The sequence below is a fragment of the Petromyzon marinus genome, chromosome 29 (genome assembly GCF_048934315.1).
Source record: "Petromyzon marinus isolate PM22_M1 ecotype Great Lakes invasive population chromosome 29, UKy_Petmar_22M1.pri1.0, whole genome shotgun sequence".
Taxonomy (NCBI): Eukaryota; Metazoa; Chordata; class Hyperoartia; order Petromyzontiformes; family Petromyzontidae; genus Petromyzon; species Petromyzon marinus.
In genome coordinates this window covers 7,144,966-7,162,500 of record NC_133695.1, presented here as the reverse complement: position 1 = coordinate 7,162,500, position 17,535 = coordinate 7,144,966, and the positions used below count along the sequence as shown (strand labels likewise).

At 54.4% G+C, this 17,535-nt stretch overlaps 1 protein-coding gene across 1 annotated transcript; it reads left to right on the top strand.

Moving 5' to 3' along the window:
- Positions 1-13,916: 13,916 nt before the first annotated feature.
- On the top strand, positions 13,917-16,011 carry LOC142929317 (uncharacterized). The gene has a single exon (XM_076070424.1). The coding sequence runs from the start codon at positions 14,935-14,937 to the stop codon at positions 16,009-16,011; it is 1,077 nt and encodes a 358-aa protein (XP_075926539.1). The 5' UTR covers positions 13,917-14,934.
- The last annotated feature ends 1,524 nt before the right edge of the window (positions 16,012-17,535 follow it).

The window sequence follows — 17,535 nt, the reverse complement described above, 5'->3', positions numbered from 1 at the left end:
CGCTGAGCGTCACCCCGCACTCAAAACAGCTTTAAAAAAATATTTTCCCAACCCCATTCTTGCTGAGAGCTCAACTCCCATTCCAGAGTCATTGTTGTGTTTGGGTTACACGGCTCTGTCTGGCTGTAGGTCTGACCTATGTGACCCCGAAGGGGTGGGTGCGGCGGAGGGCGGGGGGTTGGGTTGACGGGGGGAGAGTGGGAGACAAAAGGTGGGTGGGTGGGAAAGTGCTGGTTCCCTACCTCCCCTACCCCCACGTACCCCCGATTCCCTCACCCCCAACACCACCCCCAGACACAAAATTATTTATTTTTGACCGTGAAGTTCCGGATTTTTTTCTTCTCTCTCTCAACCGAATTCCTCTTCTGTTCACATCCAGGAATCGGGCTCCGTGAATGTTTCGCTGCCTTTCTCAGGCAGCGTCCCGTACACGTGACGTGAGTGAGTATTCTCTCTGTACTCTAACCCAACAAATAAGCCGGCAAATTTTCCTCCTTCCCGTATCTGTTCTTCCACACACAAGTGCAGTGTCCCTTTTAACACATCCTATCAGCCTTCCTTCTGGGAGTGCATAATTTCAGCAACATTGGCTCAACACAAGCAAAACTCTGCAGCGGTTTCGCTACTCAGTGTCCCATCATGCTGCTGGTGAACTGCCCAGAAGTTCATAGGCAAGGGCCCTCTCTGTTAGATATGGGTCCTCGTTAAACGCACAACGATCAAATACATGTTGTGTTATGTATTGTGTATGTGTTCGTACATGATGAGTGTTTTATGTATGCGTGTATGTATGTGTGTTTAGGTCTACTCAGCCTCAAATGAGTACCTGCTGCGGTGTGTAAACATCGCCACTCGGGAGACAAATTCAGCCGGGCGTGGTATTGGCCACCCACCCCCTCGTGTGCCGTTCCGGCCTTCATAGGTGCTTACTTGCTAACAGCACTTGCCCCAACAGTCTGTTAAGGCTATGCGGGGTATCTTTGTCATCTTCACGTAGGGCTATATTATTTTATGCGCGTGTATTTATGGAAGGGAACAAGACGGGCCGGGGTAGGGGGGCAGCGAGTCGCCATTATTACACCACCCCCCCCCCGGACCCCCCCAACACACCCCACCCTCTCTCTCCATCTAGTAATGGGCGCGCGTAATTACAGCAATTATCCGCCAGGATTTGTGATTATGGCAATTAAAGCGTTTTCTGTGCGTCAATAGCTCGCTGATTGCAAACACGCACGAAGAGCCTCTGCTCCGACGTCACACAGGGCCCAGACCACGTGCTTCAACTTCCAAGAGCAACGACAGCAAGCAAGCAACAACAGCCGACGGCGTGTGTGGCTGCAGGCTCAATCCACTGTTGGATCGAGGTGTCACCTTTCATCCGCGCGTCTACGTGGGACTTGAGTGGTTATTGTTAATAATAACGGGGTTTTTTGGGGGGGGTTATATCGCGTGCATATAAATGTGTCGTCCACCCACCACCACCCGACACAGCCAATAAGTTATAAGGTTTGTCACGTAAACAAAACGTACCGATTAGTTACTACTTCAGCACACCGGTGCGTTGGAGAGTAAACCCCACAATATTTACAATTTGAGTATTGCTCCCATATCTACCTCGCCACGCTGGTGAGCACGGGTGGTGTGGTGGGCCTGTGGGTAAGAGACGGACGCACTGAGCCACGTGGCTTTGCGAGCTGCACGGAAGCCCGTGGATCGCGCGACCCCGACGTGCCTGTTATGTCTGTGCCGGGGATTAGAGGCGCGTGTGCGACTGTCTCTGTCGTGAATGTGCAAGGGAAGCGTGCACGTGTGTGAGTGTGTGAATGTGCGTGCACGTGAGTGTGTGAGTGTGCGTGCACGTGAGTGAGTGAGTGTGTGAGTGTGCGTGCACGTGAGTGTGTGAGTGTGCGTGCACGTGAGTTTGTGAGTGTGCGTGCACGTGAGTGAGTAAGTGTGTGAGTGTGCGTGCACGTGAGTGAGTAAGTGTGCGTGCACGTGAGTGTGTGAGTGTGAGTGTGCGCGCACGTGAGTGTGTGAGTGTGCGTGCACGTGAGTGTGTGAGTGTGAGTGTGCGCGCACGTGAGTGTGTGAGTGTGCGTGCACGTAAGTGTGTGTGTGTGAGTGTGCGCGCACGTGAGTGTGTGAGTGTGCGTGCACTGAGTGTGTGAGTGTGCGTGCACGTCAGTGAGTGTGTGAGTGTGCGTGCACGTGAGTGTGTGAGTGTGCGTGCACGTGAGTGAGTGCGCGTGCACATGAGTGCACGCGGACAGAAACAACAAAAAGCCACTACGGATGGCCACGTGGAATGTTCGAACGCTCACTGCGGAGGAGAGGCTGCCACTCCTCTGTCGGGAGCTTGACTGGTACCGCCTGGATCTCTGTGGTATTCAGGAGGTCCGGTGGACCGGTTCTGGCTCCTGCCACCATGAGGGGTGGACAGTCCTCTACTCGGGGCAGCAGACTGACGAACAACAGGGTGTGGCTCTTCTTTTGAACAAAAGAATGAAGGGGGCGTGGGAGCGTGGCGGTGAGGTGAGGGAAGCTGTAAGCCCCAGGATACTTTGGGCTCGCCTTCCCATCAACCGGAGGCCAGGAGTGGTGGTCGTGGTTACTTATGCCCCCACTGAAGACGAACATCCGTGGAGGGATGCAGGCAAAGCCGATGAGTCAGATGCCTTCTATGACCTCCTGTCACAGGTGTTGGCTAAAGTGGCCCCTCGGGATAGAGTCATCTTGTTGGGTGACTTCAATGCCCGAGTTGGTCATGATGCTGGCACCTGGTCTGGAGTGATTGGAGGGCATGGGCCAGATCAGCTCAATAACAACGGTAGGAGGCTGCTAGATTTTTCTGCAGCCCATGGGCTTGTAATTACCAACACGCTGTTCCGGCATCGGCGCATCCACACAACATCATGGATGCATGCCGGGTCCAAGCAAGAACATCTGCTGGACTACATAGTGACGGACCAGCGGATGCGAGCCCATGTCCTTGACACCAGGACCTACCGTGCAGCTGATCTGCCCTCTGACCATCGACTAGTCATCTGTAAGATGCGCCTGCCATTCTTCCACTCCGGTGGTGGGTGTACACCCAGGACCCCATTCCAACCTAAAGTGGCCTGGTCTCAGTTATCTGATGAAAGTTGCAAGCGAGAATTTCATCATCGCTTGCGGCTGAGATTGGCATCGTCCCACACTCCTCCTGATGTCGAGGATAAATGGGCGAGGTTTAGGACTGTGACTCATGCAGCTGCAATGGCTGCTTTGGGTACGCGGTCCAGACCTCCCCAGAGACCCTGGCTGAAAGAGGAGGTGTTCAGGATGGTTGAGAAAAAGCGACAGGCCCACTGTCATCGGCTACAGAATCCCACGTCAGAGAATGAGGAGGCTTACCTCAGCCTTCGCTCGAAGGTTCGGAGAGCCGTGAGGCACTGCAAGGATGGGTGGTGGTCGCGGGTTGCTGAGGAGATGGAGTCTGCCTCAGTGGCCCGCGATCACAAATCTATATTTAACTCCATCATAAAAGTAACCTGCAGCGCCACACCTATTAACATCGTTAGGGGAAAAAACGGTGATCCAATCTCCGACCCCCAGGAACAGGTTTGCAGATTTGCTGAGCATTTCTGTGAGGTCCTGGGGGAGGGAAAATCCCTCAGCCAGGAAAAGATCATGACACAAAGTGAGGATGACCCTGCTGAGGCTGCGGTGCCTCAAATATTGGAAGAAGTCACCCCCTGTGAGTGGCTGGCTGAAGTGCCATCTCTTGAGGAAGTACTGAAGGTGATCCGGAGTCTGAGACCAGGAAAGGCAGCGGGCAGAGATGATCTCCCAAGCGAAATGCTGAGGGAGGGTGGCGTTTGTGCACAGACTGCCCTTTATGACATCATAACCACAGTCTGGACCACTGGACGGGTTCCGCACGATTGGAAGGATGCCCTGGTGGTCCCCCTCTTTAAGAAGGGGGACCGCACAGACTGTAACAACTACAGGGGCTACTCACTCCTCAGTGTGCCGGGAAACGTCCTGGCAAGGATTATTCAAAATCGCCTCGCCAGGCACTCTGAGGAGAGGCTTGCGGAGCCCCAATGCGGTTTCAGGAAAGGGCGGTCCTGCACAGACGCCATATTTTCCGTCCGTCTGCGACAGAAGAGGTATAGGGAATTCCAACAAGACCTACATCTCTGCTTTATTGACCTGGTCAAGGCCTATGATACCATCAGTAGGCCTGGGCTCTGGGTTGTTCTTCGTGCTTTTGGAGTCCCTGACCCTCTGCTCACGATCATTAAGGACATTCATGATGGTGAGCGGGCCCTGGTAAAACTACGTGGCCGGGAGTCAGAGCCATTCCCTGTACACCTTGGGGTGCGACAGGGATATTCTCTGGCTCCCACATTATTTAACATCTATTTTGACCACGTAGTTCTTGAATCCTTCAATAGATGTACCGGGGGAATCTCCATTTGGTACAGATATAATGGGAGGCTGATCGATGCCCGGGTGCGGTCAAGGGATGGCTCCCTATTGCTCAACCACGTTATGTATGCCGATGATTTGGTAATAGCTGCTCATTCAGAGGAGGAGTTGGAGACGCTGCTGCTGAGACTGGAGCGTGCCACTAAGAGATGGGACCTTACCATCAGCCCCACCAAAACTAAGCACCTGCCTGGGTATTTTGTACCATCGGACAATCCACCCCCACAACTCCCAATCGGTGATGGGGCAGTTGTGGAGAGAGTGGAGAGTTTCCCATACCTGGGCAGTGTGCTTATGACCGGCTCCAGTTTAACAGCAGAGGTCTCAAACCGAATCAGTCGAGTGGCAATATCTTTTCATCGGTTGCTTAACGCTGTGTGGAAGCTTCCTGGTCTGTCGCTCCGCATTAAGCTTCAGGTCTTCTCGGCCACGCTCATTCCCTCCCTTCTCTACGCTTGCGAAACGTGGACCCCCCTAATGGAGCATCTTCGCCGGTTGGAAACATTTAGGCTGGCCTGCCTACGATCCATCCTGGGTTTCACCAGGCTGGATTGTGTGAGGATCTCAAAAATTCTTGAAAGATCTGGGCAAGGTCCCATCGGTGAGCTCCTCCGGCAGGCAAGACTGCGTTGGCTGGGTCATGTAGCCCGCATGCCCAGCCACCGCATGCCGAAACACCTTTTGTTCGGCCGGATCGAAGGGGCTAAACGGGCGCGGCACGGGCTAGAGAAGAGATGGAGTGATGTGGTACAGGAGGACGTGGAGCTGAGTGGACTTGCCGATGACTGGTACCAGCGGTGTCAAGATTGGCCTCTGTGGAGGAGGCTCGTGAAGGACGCTATTGGGCAGTTGGGGGCAGTCGCTCTCCAACAACAACGGAGGGCGGAGGAGCGACGCTCACAACCACGAGCGGAGCGCCGGGTGGCTAAAGTACAGCAGGTTGGCACAGTAGGGGGCACAGGTGGTGCATCAGCCAGTCATCTCAGTCATCTCAGTCAGTCGACCCGTGGCACCTGGGTCTGCCCTGTGACCTCTTGTCCGCGGGCGTTCAACACTTCACGTGGCCTCAAGCTGCACATAGCCTGGCACAAGCGTCGTGGTGACGTCACCGCCACTTAGTGGCGAATGGCGGTTGTTGTTGTGTGAGTGTGCGTGCACGTGAGTGTGAGTGTTTGAGTGTGTGTGCACGTGTGTGAGTGTGTGAGTGTGTGTGTGAGTGTGCGTGCACGTGAGTGTGAGTGTGTACGTGAGTGTGAGTGTGCGTGCACGTGAGTGTGTGAGTGTACGTGAGTGTGAGTGTGTGAGTGTGCGTGCACGTGAGTGTGAGTGTGTGAGTGTGCGTGCACGTGAGTATGTGTGTGAGTGTGCGCGCACGTGAGTGTGCGCGCACGTGAGTGAGTGTGTGAGTGTGCGCGCACTTGAGTGAGTGCGCGTGCACGTGAGTGAGTGTGTGAATGTGCGTGCACGTGAGTGAGTGTGCGTGCACGTGAGTGCGTGTGTGAGTGTGCGTACACGTGAGTGTGTGAGTGTGCGCACACGTGAGTGTGTGAGTGTGCGCGCACGTGAGTGAGTGTATGAGTGTGCGTGTACGTGAGTGTGTGCGTGCACGTGAGTGAGTGTGTGAGTGTGTGCGCACGTGATTGAGTGTGTGCGCGCACGTGAGTAAGTGTGTGAGTGTGCGTGCACGTGAGTGAGTGTGCGTGCACGTGAGTGTGCGTGCACGTGAGCGAGTGTGCGTGCACGTGAGTGTGTGAGTGTGCGTGCACGTGAGTGTGTGATTGTGCGTGCACGTGAGTGAGTGAGTGTGCGTGCACGTGAGTCAGTGAGTGTGCGTGCACGTGAGTGAGTGAGTGTGCGTGCACGTGAGTGTGCGAGTGTGCGTGCACGTGAGTGTGTGAGTGTGCGTGCACGTGAGTGTGTGAGTGTGCGTGCACGTGAGTGTGTGAGTGTGCGTGCACGTGAGTGTGTGTGTCAGTTGAGCAGGGAGCGGTAGTTGCAGTGGTGAGCGCGATGCGATGCTAGGAACCTGGAGACCCGAGTTCCATTCGCCACTCACGGTTCTCAACACCAGTGACGATTGTCTGTACCGATTCTGGGCATCGCCTAAGTCAACTCGGCCGGGCGTGGTGGCTCACCCACCCCCTTGCTTGCCTTTCCGGCTTTGAAAGGTGCTCGCTAACAGCACTTGCCCCAGCAGTCTGTTAAATACTGGACTATACGGGCATCTTTATCTCTGTTTTATGGTTTGTTTTAATGCAAATGCGTGGCTCTCGACCGTCTCCGCCACGGCTCGGTCAAGTCGGCCGTCCGAGGGTCACGTGGGTTCGTCAGAGCTGCAGGGTGACACCTCCTGGGAATCGGAATATTAATTGACACTGGAGGAATCCGATGAGCTATGAAGCTCTTTTTTGACAGATGTTCAGTAGAGGTGGAGCACACCCGGCGGCCACTCGTGCTGGCGGAAGGGGGGGGGCCTTCGTCACCTCAACGTTATACCGACGATGATGAAGATGATGATGACGAGAATTATCTCAATTCGCAACACCGCGCCGCCGGACACAGGAATCGCAGAGGGAGAGGGAGGGGGGTGGACGACTCAGATATGCCAGGCGGAAGAACCACAGACGAGGAGAGGGAAGGCAGCAGCAGCTACGCGGTGATGAGGAGCCGACGCTCCCAACACTTGGCCAAGTTCTGCGATCCTCTATATATTCAGTTGGTATCGGCCTATTAATGAATGTTTACACGCGGAAGTAATTCATGTATGTATGTCTTTGTTTTTGTGTGTGGCTAACAGCACTTGCCCATACAGTCTGTTAAGGTTATACGGGGGATCTTTGTCTATGTGTGTCAGTGCATGTATCTGTATGTGTGTGTCTAGGTGAACCGGTTCTGGCTCCTGCCACCATGAGGGGTGGACAGTCCTCTACTCGGGGCAGCAGACTGCCAAATAACAGGGTGTGACTTTTCTTTTGAACAAAAGAATGCAGGGGGCGTGGGAGCGTGGCGGTGAGGTGTGGGAAGATGTAAGCGGTAAGCCTCAGGCTACTTTGGGCTCGCTTTCCCATCAACCGGAAGCGAGGAGTTATGGTCGTGGTTACTTATGCCCCACCGAAGACGAACATCCGTGGAAGGATGCAGGCAAAGCCGATGAGTCAGATGCTTTCTATTACCTCCTGTCACAGGTGCTGGCTAAAGTGGCCCCTCGGGATAGAGTCATCTTGTTGGGTGACTTCAATGCCCGAGTTGGTCATGATGCTGGCACCTGGTCTGGAGTGATTGGAGGGCATGGGCCAGATCAGCTCAATAATAACGGTAGGAGGCTGCTAGATTTTTGTGCAGTCCTTGGGCTTGTAATTACCAACACGCTGTTCCGGCATCGGCGCATCCACACAACATCATGGATGCATGCCGGGTCCAAGCAAGAACATCTGCTGAACTACATAGTGACGGACCAGCGGATGTGAGCCCATGTCCTTGACACCAGGAGCTACCGTGGAGCTGATCTGCCCTTTGACCATCGACTAGTCATCTGTAAGATGCGCCTGCCATTCTTCCACTCCGGTGGTGGGTGTACACCCAGGACCCCATTCAAACCTAAAGTGGCCTGGTCTCAGTTATCTGATGAAAGTTGCAAGCGAGAATTTCATCATCGCTTGCGGCTGGGGTTCGCATCGTCCCCCACTTCTCCTGATGTCGAGGGTAAATGGGCGAGGTTTAGGACTGTAACCCATGCAGCTGCCATGGCTGCTTTGGGTACGCGGTCCAGACCTCCCCAGAGACCCTGGCTGACAGAGGAGGTGTTCAGGATGGTTGAGAAAAAGCGACAGGCCCACTGTCATCGGATACAGAATCCCACCTCAGAAAATGAGGAGGCTTACCGCAGCCTTCGCTCGGAGGTTCGGAGAGCCGTGAGGCGCTGCAAGGATGGGTGGTGGTCGCGGGTTGCTGAGGAGATGAAGTCTGCCTCAGTGGCCCGCGATCACAAATCTCTATTTAACTGCATCAAAAAAGTAACCTGCAGCACCACACCTATTACCATCGTTAGGGGAAAAAACGGTGTTCCAATCTCCGACCCCCAGGAAAAGGTTTGCAGATTTTCTGAGCATTTCTGTGAGGTCCTGGGGGAGGGGAAACTCCTCAGCCAAGAAAACATCGTGGCACAAAGTGGGGATGACCCTGCTGAAGATGCGGTGCCTCAAATATTGGAAGAAGTCACCCCCTGTGAGTGGCTGGCTGAAGTGCCATCTGTTGAGGAAGTACTGAAGGCGATCCGGAGTCTGAGACCAGGAAAGGCAGCGGGCAGAGATGATCTCCCAAGCGAAATGCTTAGGGAGGGTGGAGTTTGTGCACAGACTGCCCTATATGACATCATAACAACAGTCTGGACCACTGGACGGGTTCCGCAGGATTGGAAGGATGCCCTGGTGGTCCCCCTCTTTAAGAAGGGGGACCGCACAAACTGTAACAACTACAGGGGCATCTCACTCCTCAGTATGCCGGGAAAGGTCCTGGCAAGAATGATTCAACATCGCGTTGCCAGGCACGCTGAGGAAGGCTTGCGGAGCCCCAATGCGGTTTCAGGAAAGGGCGGTCCTGCACAGATGCCATATTTTCTGTCCGTCTGCTGCAGCAGAGGTGTAGGGAATTCCAACAAGACCTACATCTCTGCTTGATTGACCTGGTCTAGGCCTGGGCTCTGGGTTGTTCTTCGTGCTTTTGGAGTCCCTGACCCCCTGCTCACGATCATTAAGGACCTTCATGATGGTGAGTGGGCCCGGGTAAAACTACGTGGCCTGGAGTCAGAGCCATTCGCTGTACACCTTGGGGTGCGACAGGGATGTCCTCTGGCTCCCACATTATTTAACATCTATTTTGACCACGTAGTTCGTGAAGCTTTCAATAGTTGTACCGGGGGAATCTCCATTTGGTACAGATATAATGGGAGGCTGATCGATGCCCGGGTGCGGTCAAGGGATGGCTCCCTATTGCTCAACCACGTTATGTATGCCGATGATTTGGTAATAGCTGCTCATTCAGAGGAGGAGTTGGAGACGCTGCTGCTGAGACTGGAGCGTGCCACTAAGAGATGGGGCCTTACCATTAGCCCCACCAAAACTAAGCACCTGCCTGGATATTTTGTACCATCGGACACTCCACCCCCACAACTCCCAATCGGTGATGGGGCAGTTGTGGAGAGACTGGAGAGTTTCCCATACCTGGGCAGTGTGCTTATGACCGGCTCCAGTTTAACAGCAGAGGTCTCAAACCGAATCAGTCGAGTGGCAATATCTTTTCATCGGTTGCTTAACGCTGTGTGGAAGCTTCCTGGTCTGTCGCTCCGCATTAAGCTTCAGGTCTTCTCGGCCACGCTCATTCCCTCCCTTCTCTACGCTTGCGAAACGTGGACCCCCCTAATGGAACATCTTCGCCGGTTAGAAACATTTAGGCTAGCCTGCCTACGATCCATCCTGGGTTAAACCAGGCTGGATTATGTGAGAAGCTCACAAATCCTTGAAAGATCTGGGCAAGGTCCCATCGGTGAGCTCCTCCGGCAGGCAAGGCTGCGTTGGCTGGGTCATGTAGCCCGCATGCCCAGCCACCGCATGCCGAAACAGCTTTTGTTCGGCCGGATCGAGGGGGCAAAACGGGCGCGGCACGGGCTAGAGAGGAGATGGAATGATGTGGTACAGGAGGACGTGGAGCTGAGTGGACTGGTACTAGCGGTGTTAAGATCGGCCTCCGTGGAGGTGGCTCGTGAGGGACGCCGCTACTCGGCAGTTGGAGGCAGTCGCCCTCCAACAACAACGGACGGTGGAGGAGCGACGCTCACAACAACGAGCGGAGCGCCGGGTGGCTAAAGCACAGCAGGTTGGCACAGTAGAGGGCACAGGTGGTGCATCAGCCAGTCATCTCAGTCAGTCGACCCGTGGCACCTGGGTCTGCCCCGTGACCTCCTACCAGCGGGCGTTCGACACTTCACGTGGCCTCAAGGTGCACATGGCCTCGCACAAGCGTCGTGGTGACGTCAACGCCACTTAGTGGCGAATGGCGGTTGTTGTTGTCTTTGTGTGTGTCTGTGTATGTGTATTTGTGTCTGTGTGTGTCTGTGTGTGTGTCTGTGTGTGTCTATGTTTGTGTCTGTGCGCACAATGACAGGTGCAACCAATTACACAACGGCACCCCCTCCCCTCCCCCCTCCGTCTCTCGACCCCCCCCCTACCCAAACCGCCACCCCCAAAACAAAGCAAAGAGAAAAGACAAAGAAATGTGGCAGCTCTCGCGACGGAGGGAGGGGGGAGGGGGTGTTGGTCAGATAAAGTCTCCCCCGTGGCAGCCGCATTTGAGCTTTGACCCCGAGAGCCGCGGGGGAGGGGGGGGGCAGTGGCGGGGTGGGGACGCACATGTTGTGTGTGTGAGTGTCTTTGTGTGGGGAGCGGTAGTGTAGTGGTTAGCGCGCTGCGCTATGAACCCGGCGACCTGGGTTCGATTCCCGCTCACGGCCAACACCGGTGACGATTATCTGCACCGGTCCTGGGCCTCCCCTAGGTCGACTCAGCCTAAAATGAGTACCTGGTGCTGTGTGTAATAAACATCGCTACTGGGGAGACAAAGGCGGTCGGGCGTGGTGCTGGTCACCCACCCCCTCGTGTACCGTTCCGGCCTTCATAGGTGCTCGCTAACCGCACCCGCCCCAAACAGCCTGCTAAGGCGATATAGTATACAGTACCAACATTTTATACCTGTATATGATATACCTATACATGTGCGTGCCATGTATCTCTGCGTGTATATGTATACCCGTGACCGTTGTTTGTCTGTGACGAGTAAGAAACTCCGACCCACCACTTCCACCTCTCTCTCCTCTTCACTGCCCTCAATTGAAATGCGTGCGTCTCTCTCTACTCCTCTCTCTCCGGGCATTCGCCCCCCCCCTCTCTCACTCTCTCCACGATCATTGAACCACACAAAGCACTGCTGTAATTAATGAGTTCCAATGCCGGTTTAATTGGTGGCAAAGTTTATAAACTCTTGCAAATTCTAGCGACGCCGCTTGTGGCCAAGAAACGTGCCAATGGGACTGTGGAATGACTCCATTGTTGTTGATGTTATTAATATTGTTGATGTGGTATTTTGTTGATGTTTTGTGTTTGTTGATGGTGATGTGGTTGTTTGTTGATGTTATTAATGTTGATGTGGTTGTTGTTTTTTACGAGTGTTTGATGTTGTTTTATAGGGATGGGATATGCGGGCTCTTGTCCGCTGCTGGGTAATTTATTTATTTACGGTCATTGTGAAATGCAAAGGTCCAGCTCTGCAAATTCACCTGTGGTGAGGCCTGACTCACAGGTGAGGTCTCACAGGTGAGGTCTCACAGATGAGGTCTCGCTCACCGGTGAGGTCTCAATCACAGGCGAGACCTCACTCACAGGTGAGGTCTCAATCACAGGTGAGACCTCACTCACAGGTGAGGTCTCAATCACAGGCGAGACCTCACTCACAGGTGAGGTCTCAATCACAGGTGAGACCTCACTCACAGGTGAGGTCTCAATCACAAGCGAGACATCACTCACAGGTGAGGTCTCATTTAACGAGTGTGAGACCTCACTCACAGGTGTGAGGTCTCATCGCAGGTGTGAGGCTTCACTCACAGGTGAGGTCTCAATCACAGGCGAGACCTCACTCACAGGCGTGAGGTCTCACTCACAGGCGTGAGGTCTCATTTAAAGGTGAAGTCTCACTCACAGGTGTGAGGTCTCATCTCACAGGTGAGGTCTCACCTGTGGCTCTTGAGGTGAATATTACGCGATACGTGTTCACGCATGCGCCACGACACAGAGGCGACACCGTCATCATCTCCGCGCTCTCATCTCTCTACCACCCATTGTATGCGTCTCTAAACACTCTCACGTCTCTCTCTCTCTCTCCTCTGTCTCCCATCCTTCTTCTCTCTCATCTTCCAGCTCCCATCTCTCTCCTCTCACATCTTTTTCAATTACTCTCTTACTCTCCCTTCTCCCATAGCACTCCCCTACCCCCACCATTCATCCGTGAAAATGAGCTTTACAGCTCATCGGATTCCACTGGTATAAATAAATATTATGATTCCGTTTCTTTCTTCTCTAAGATCTCTCCTCAGCACCCCCCCTCGCCGCCCCCCTCCGTATCCCTCCCTCGTCTCGCTCCCCCATCCCCCCCTCTCTCACCCCAACCCCGTGCCCCCACCGCCCCCAGCCGACAGAAACCGAACACCGTCCTTGGGCACGCGGGTTCGTGGTGCTGCGCCTGAGAGGTGTGTGGGGGAGAGGAGGAGGAGGTGGTGGGCGGTGGGAGGAGGAGGAGGGGGGGTTGGCACGCCTGTTATTTAATTATTTCCGTGTTTGGGCTTCACAATACTGTACTGTAGAAGGACCCGAATCTTGGGTTGATATGAAATCCACATCGAACTTCTCAGCGCAAAGAGGGGGGGGGAGGAGGAGGGGCGGTCGAGGCAAAAGTAAAACAAAAAGCGCCCCCCCGGGGGAATTTGTGAAGAGGGCACGGGGAACGAACTCCGGAACAAGAGCGAGAACGCGGCCTCTCATCCTGCCCCTTCACCACCACCACGCTCGCAAAGATAAAGATGCCCCGTATAGCCTTCACAAGACTGTCGGGGCAAGTGCTGCTAGCGAGCATCGCCTATGAACAGCCCACACGGCACAGGAGAGGGGGGGGTTGATTGGTGTGGTCTGATACCACGCCCGGCCGCCTTTGTCCCCACACTAGTAACGTTGACACATACCGCACAAGGTACTGTACATTTTTTTTAGGCTGAGTCCACCTAGGGGGGTGGTGGGTGGGAGGCAAGGACCGGTTCAGATATTCACTCTCACTGTTGTTGTTGTTGGTCGTGAGCCGGGATCGAACTCGGCTCGCCGGGCAGGTAGCGCAATGCGCTAACCGCTGCGCCACCGCTCCCCAGATGCATACGCGGAGCCCCACGTGGATGGCAAGAGAGTGGAGTGGGGCCAGAGGGAGGGGAGGGACCTGATCGGTACTACCCGGGGGTGTGAGATGGTCGCAGTGTCTACCGTGGGCAGGATCCGTTGGGGGTGGGGGGGGCACTACCGTCCGTTGGGGGTGGGGGGGGTAGGTGGAAGGGTGATAGAGTTAGGCGGTGGGTGGTTGAGTGTGTGCAGGGATGGGAGTGGGTCTAGGGGTGGTTGCAGGAGTATGAGTGGTCAAGAGGGGAGGGGCGGGTGGGTGAGGGGAGGGGTGGGGTGGGGTGGGTAGGTTTGGTGTTAGGGGTGGAGGGAGGGGTGGGGGGAGGGGTGGGGGGAGGGGTGGGAGTCACATCCCGTCTGACCCCGGCCCCCGTCTGCCTGCTGGTCACCCCCTCGCCCCCCCCCCTCTGCCCACCCCCTCGCAGGGGCCTCTGACCCCGGGGGCCCCTTGTCGGCGAGGGGAGCAGGAAGGGGGCTCAGGTTAGGGGCTCCGCTGCTGCTTGAGCCGCGTTACTATGAGCGTGCATACAACACAGATCATACATACAACATAGATCATACATACAACACAAGATCATACATACACCACAAGATCATCCATACAACATAGATCATACATAAAACATAGATCACACATACAACATAGATCATACATACAACACAAGATCATACATACAACATAGATCACACATACAACATAGATCATACATACAACACAGATCATACATACAACACAAGATCATACATACAACACAAGATCATCCATACAACATAGATCATACATAAAACATAGATCACACATACAACATAGATCATACATACAACACAAGATCATACATACAACATAGATCACACATACAACATAGATCATACATACAACACAGATCATACATACAACACAAGATCATACATACAACACAAGATCATCCATACAACATAGATCATACATAAAACATAGATCACACATACAACATAGATCATACATACAACACAAGAGCATACATACAACATAGATCATACATACAACATAGATCACACATACAACATAGATCATACATACAGCATAGATCATACATACAACATAAGATCATAATACAACATAGATAATACATACAACACAAGATCATCCATACAACATAGATCATACATACAACCTACATTATACGTAGAATATACAGTACATACTACATACATCATACACACAACGTACAATATGCATACAACATACAGTACATACATAATGCATATAACATACATCATGCATACCACATACAGTACATCCATCATACATACAGCATGCATCATGAAACCATAGATCATACATACAGCGTACATCATACGTGCAAAACACATACAACAAACATATACCATAAACATCATACGTCCAACATACATGCAAAATGATTATAACTAACACAGAACTGTCAAATATAAAACACGAACTATACGCAAACGATGAACACACGGTCACAGGTGCATGCGGAGACCAGGGGGAGACAAGAGGGAGACAAGAGGGAGACAAGAGGGAGACCAGAGGGAGACAAGAGGGAGACGAGAGGGAGACAAGAGGGAGACCAGAGGGAGACAAGAGGGAGACCAGGGGGAGACCAGAGGGAGACAAGAGGGAGACGAGAGGGAGACAAGAGGGAGACCAGAGGGAGACAAGAGGGAGACCAGGGGGAGACCAGAGGGAGACAAGAGGGAGACAAGAGGGAGACGAGAGGGAGACAAGAGGGAGACAAGAGGGAGACGAGAGGGAGACGAGAGGGAGACAAGAGGGAGACCAGAGGGAGACAATGGGGAGACCAGGGGGAGACAAGAGGGAGACGAGAGGGAGACAATGGGGAGACCAGGGGGAGACAAGAGGGAGACGAGGTGGAGACGAGGGGAGACGAGAGGGAGATGGGAGGGAGACCAGAGGGAGACAATGGGGAGACCAGAGGGAGACAAGAGGGAGACGAGAGGGAGACAATGGAGAGACCAGGGGGAGACAAGAGGGAGACGAGGTGGAGACGAGAGGGAGACCAGAGGGAGATGGGAGGGAGACGAGGTGGAGACGAGAGGGAGATGGGAGGGAGACGAGAGGGAGACGAGAGGGAGATGGGAGGGAGACGAGAGGGAGACAATGGGGAGGCCAGGGGGAGACAAGAGGGAGACGAGGTGGAGACGAGAGGGAGACGAGAGGGAGATGGGAGGGAGACGAGGTGGAGACGAGAGGGAGACGAGAGAGATGGGAGAGAGACGAGGTGGAGACGAGAGGGAGATGGGAGGGAGACGAGGTGGAGACGAGAGGGAGATGGGAGGGAGACGAGAGGGAGATGAGAGGGAGACGAGAGGGAGACCAGGGCGGGACAAGAGGGAGACGAAGGGAGACAATGGGGAGACCAGGGGAAGACGAGGGGAGACAAGAGGGAGACGAGAGGGATACGAGAGGAAGGAGACAAGAGGGGGACAAGGGGGAGAGACAGGTAACACACGACGAGAGGCGAGAAGGGACGGGGAGGAAGTGGGTGGGGAGGAGGTAAGATGGGAGACGAGGAAAGACGGGGACTAGGGAGAGTCACACGGGGGAGACGAATAGGGAGTGGAGGGGTGATAGTTGTGGGGGTGGGAGCGTGTGCCGCCCCCCCCCCCCGGAACCCGCGTGTTCTACCGCTGTGGCCGAGACGCGAATCTCCTTAATTATCGCGTCTGCCCGCGATAATTAGCCAAGCGGTGCCGCCCGCCTCCTCTTTCTTCCACACCTCCCCCCTCCACCTCCTCCCACACCCCCTCCCCTCCAACTCTTCCCCCCGCCCTCCTCAACCAGCCCCTCCCTACCCGAGTTGGTGCCGGGGCCGAGTGGGTGTGCGGGAGGGGCTAAGAACTCTTGGGTGAGTTGGTGATAATTAATAATCGAAATAAATTATCAACAACAACAATAAAGGCAGCCCCTGTTGTTACGACAGGACAGCCTCAGCCGAGTCTCAAAACTCATTTCCAGGAGGGTCCTGCCGAGTGTGTGGCAGTGTGTGGGGGGGAGAGGAGGCGTTGATCCCTGTGAGAATTGCTATTGGGCCCCTAGAGAACGTCCCAGGAGGCCCATCAGCCTCACAGCCGTCCGAACCACACTGCCCTCCAGCGGGCAGGTGTAGCGGGCAGCAATATGACTGCATCGGCTTCCTGCTGCTCCGAGACTCATCAGCAGCGTGTGGCCTCGTAAATGAACGCCGCTTGGGTGCGGGGCGTGACAGGAGAGCGTCTCTCTGCCATTACCCTGCGACGCGTCCACTTCTAACCACGTGTCTGTGTGCGTGTGTCTGCGTGTACTTTGGAAAGACAAACGTTCGTGTATCGGTGTGTCTATGTGTGTGTGTCTTCGCGTGTCTGTGAGTTTGTATCTTATGTGTGTGTATGTATGTGTCTGTGTGTCTTTGTTAGAAACATTAAGGCTAGCCTGCCTACGATCCATCCTGGGTTTAACCAGGCTTGATTTTATGAGGAGCTCACAAATCTTTCAAAGATCTGGGCAAGGTCCCATCGGTGAGCTCCTCCGGCAGGCAAGGCTGCGTTGGCTGGGTCATGTAGCCCGCATGCCCAGCCACCGCAAGCCGAAACAGGTTTTGTTCGGCCGGATCCAGGGGCTAAACGGGCACAGCACGGGCTAGAGAAGAGATGGAGTGATGTGGTACAGAAGGACGTGGAGCTGAGTGGACTTGCCGATGACTGGTACCAGCGTTGTCAAGATCGGCCTCTGTGGATGAGGCTCGTGAAGGACGCTACTGGGCAGTTGGAGGCAGTCGCCCTCCAACAACAACGGAGGGCGGAGGAACGACGCTCACAACAATGAGTGGAGCGCCGGGTGGCTAAAGCACAGCAGGTTGGCACAGTATGGGGCACAGGTGGTGCATCAGCCAGTCATCTCAGTCATCTCAGTCAGTCGACCCGTGGCACCTGGGTCTGCCCCGCGACCTCCTGCCAGCGGGCGTTCGACACTTCACGTGGCCTCAAGGTGCACATGGCCTGGCACAAGCGTCGTGGTTGTGTCACAGCCACATAGTGGCGAATGACGGTTGTTGTTGTTGTTGTTGTGTGTCTT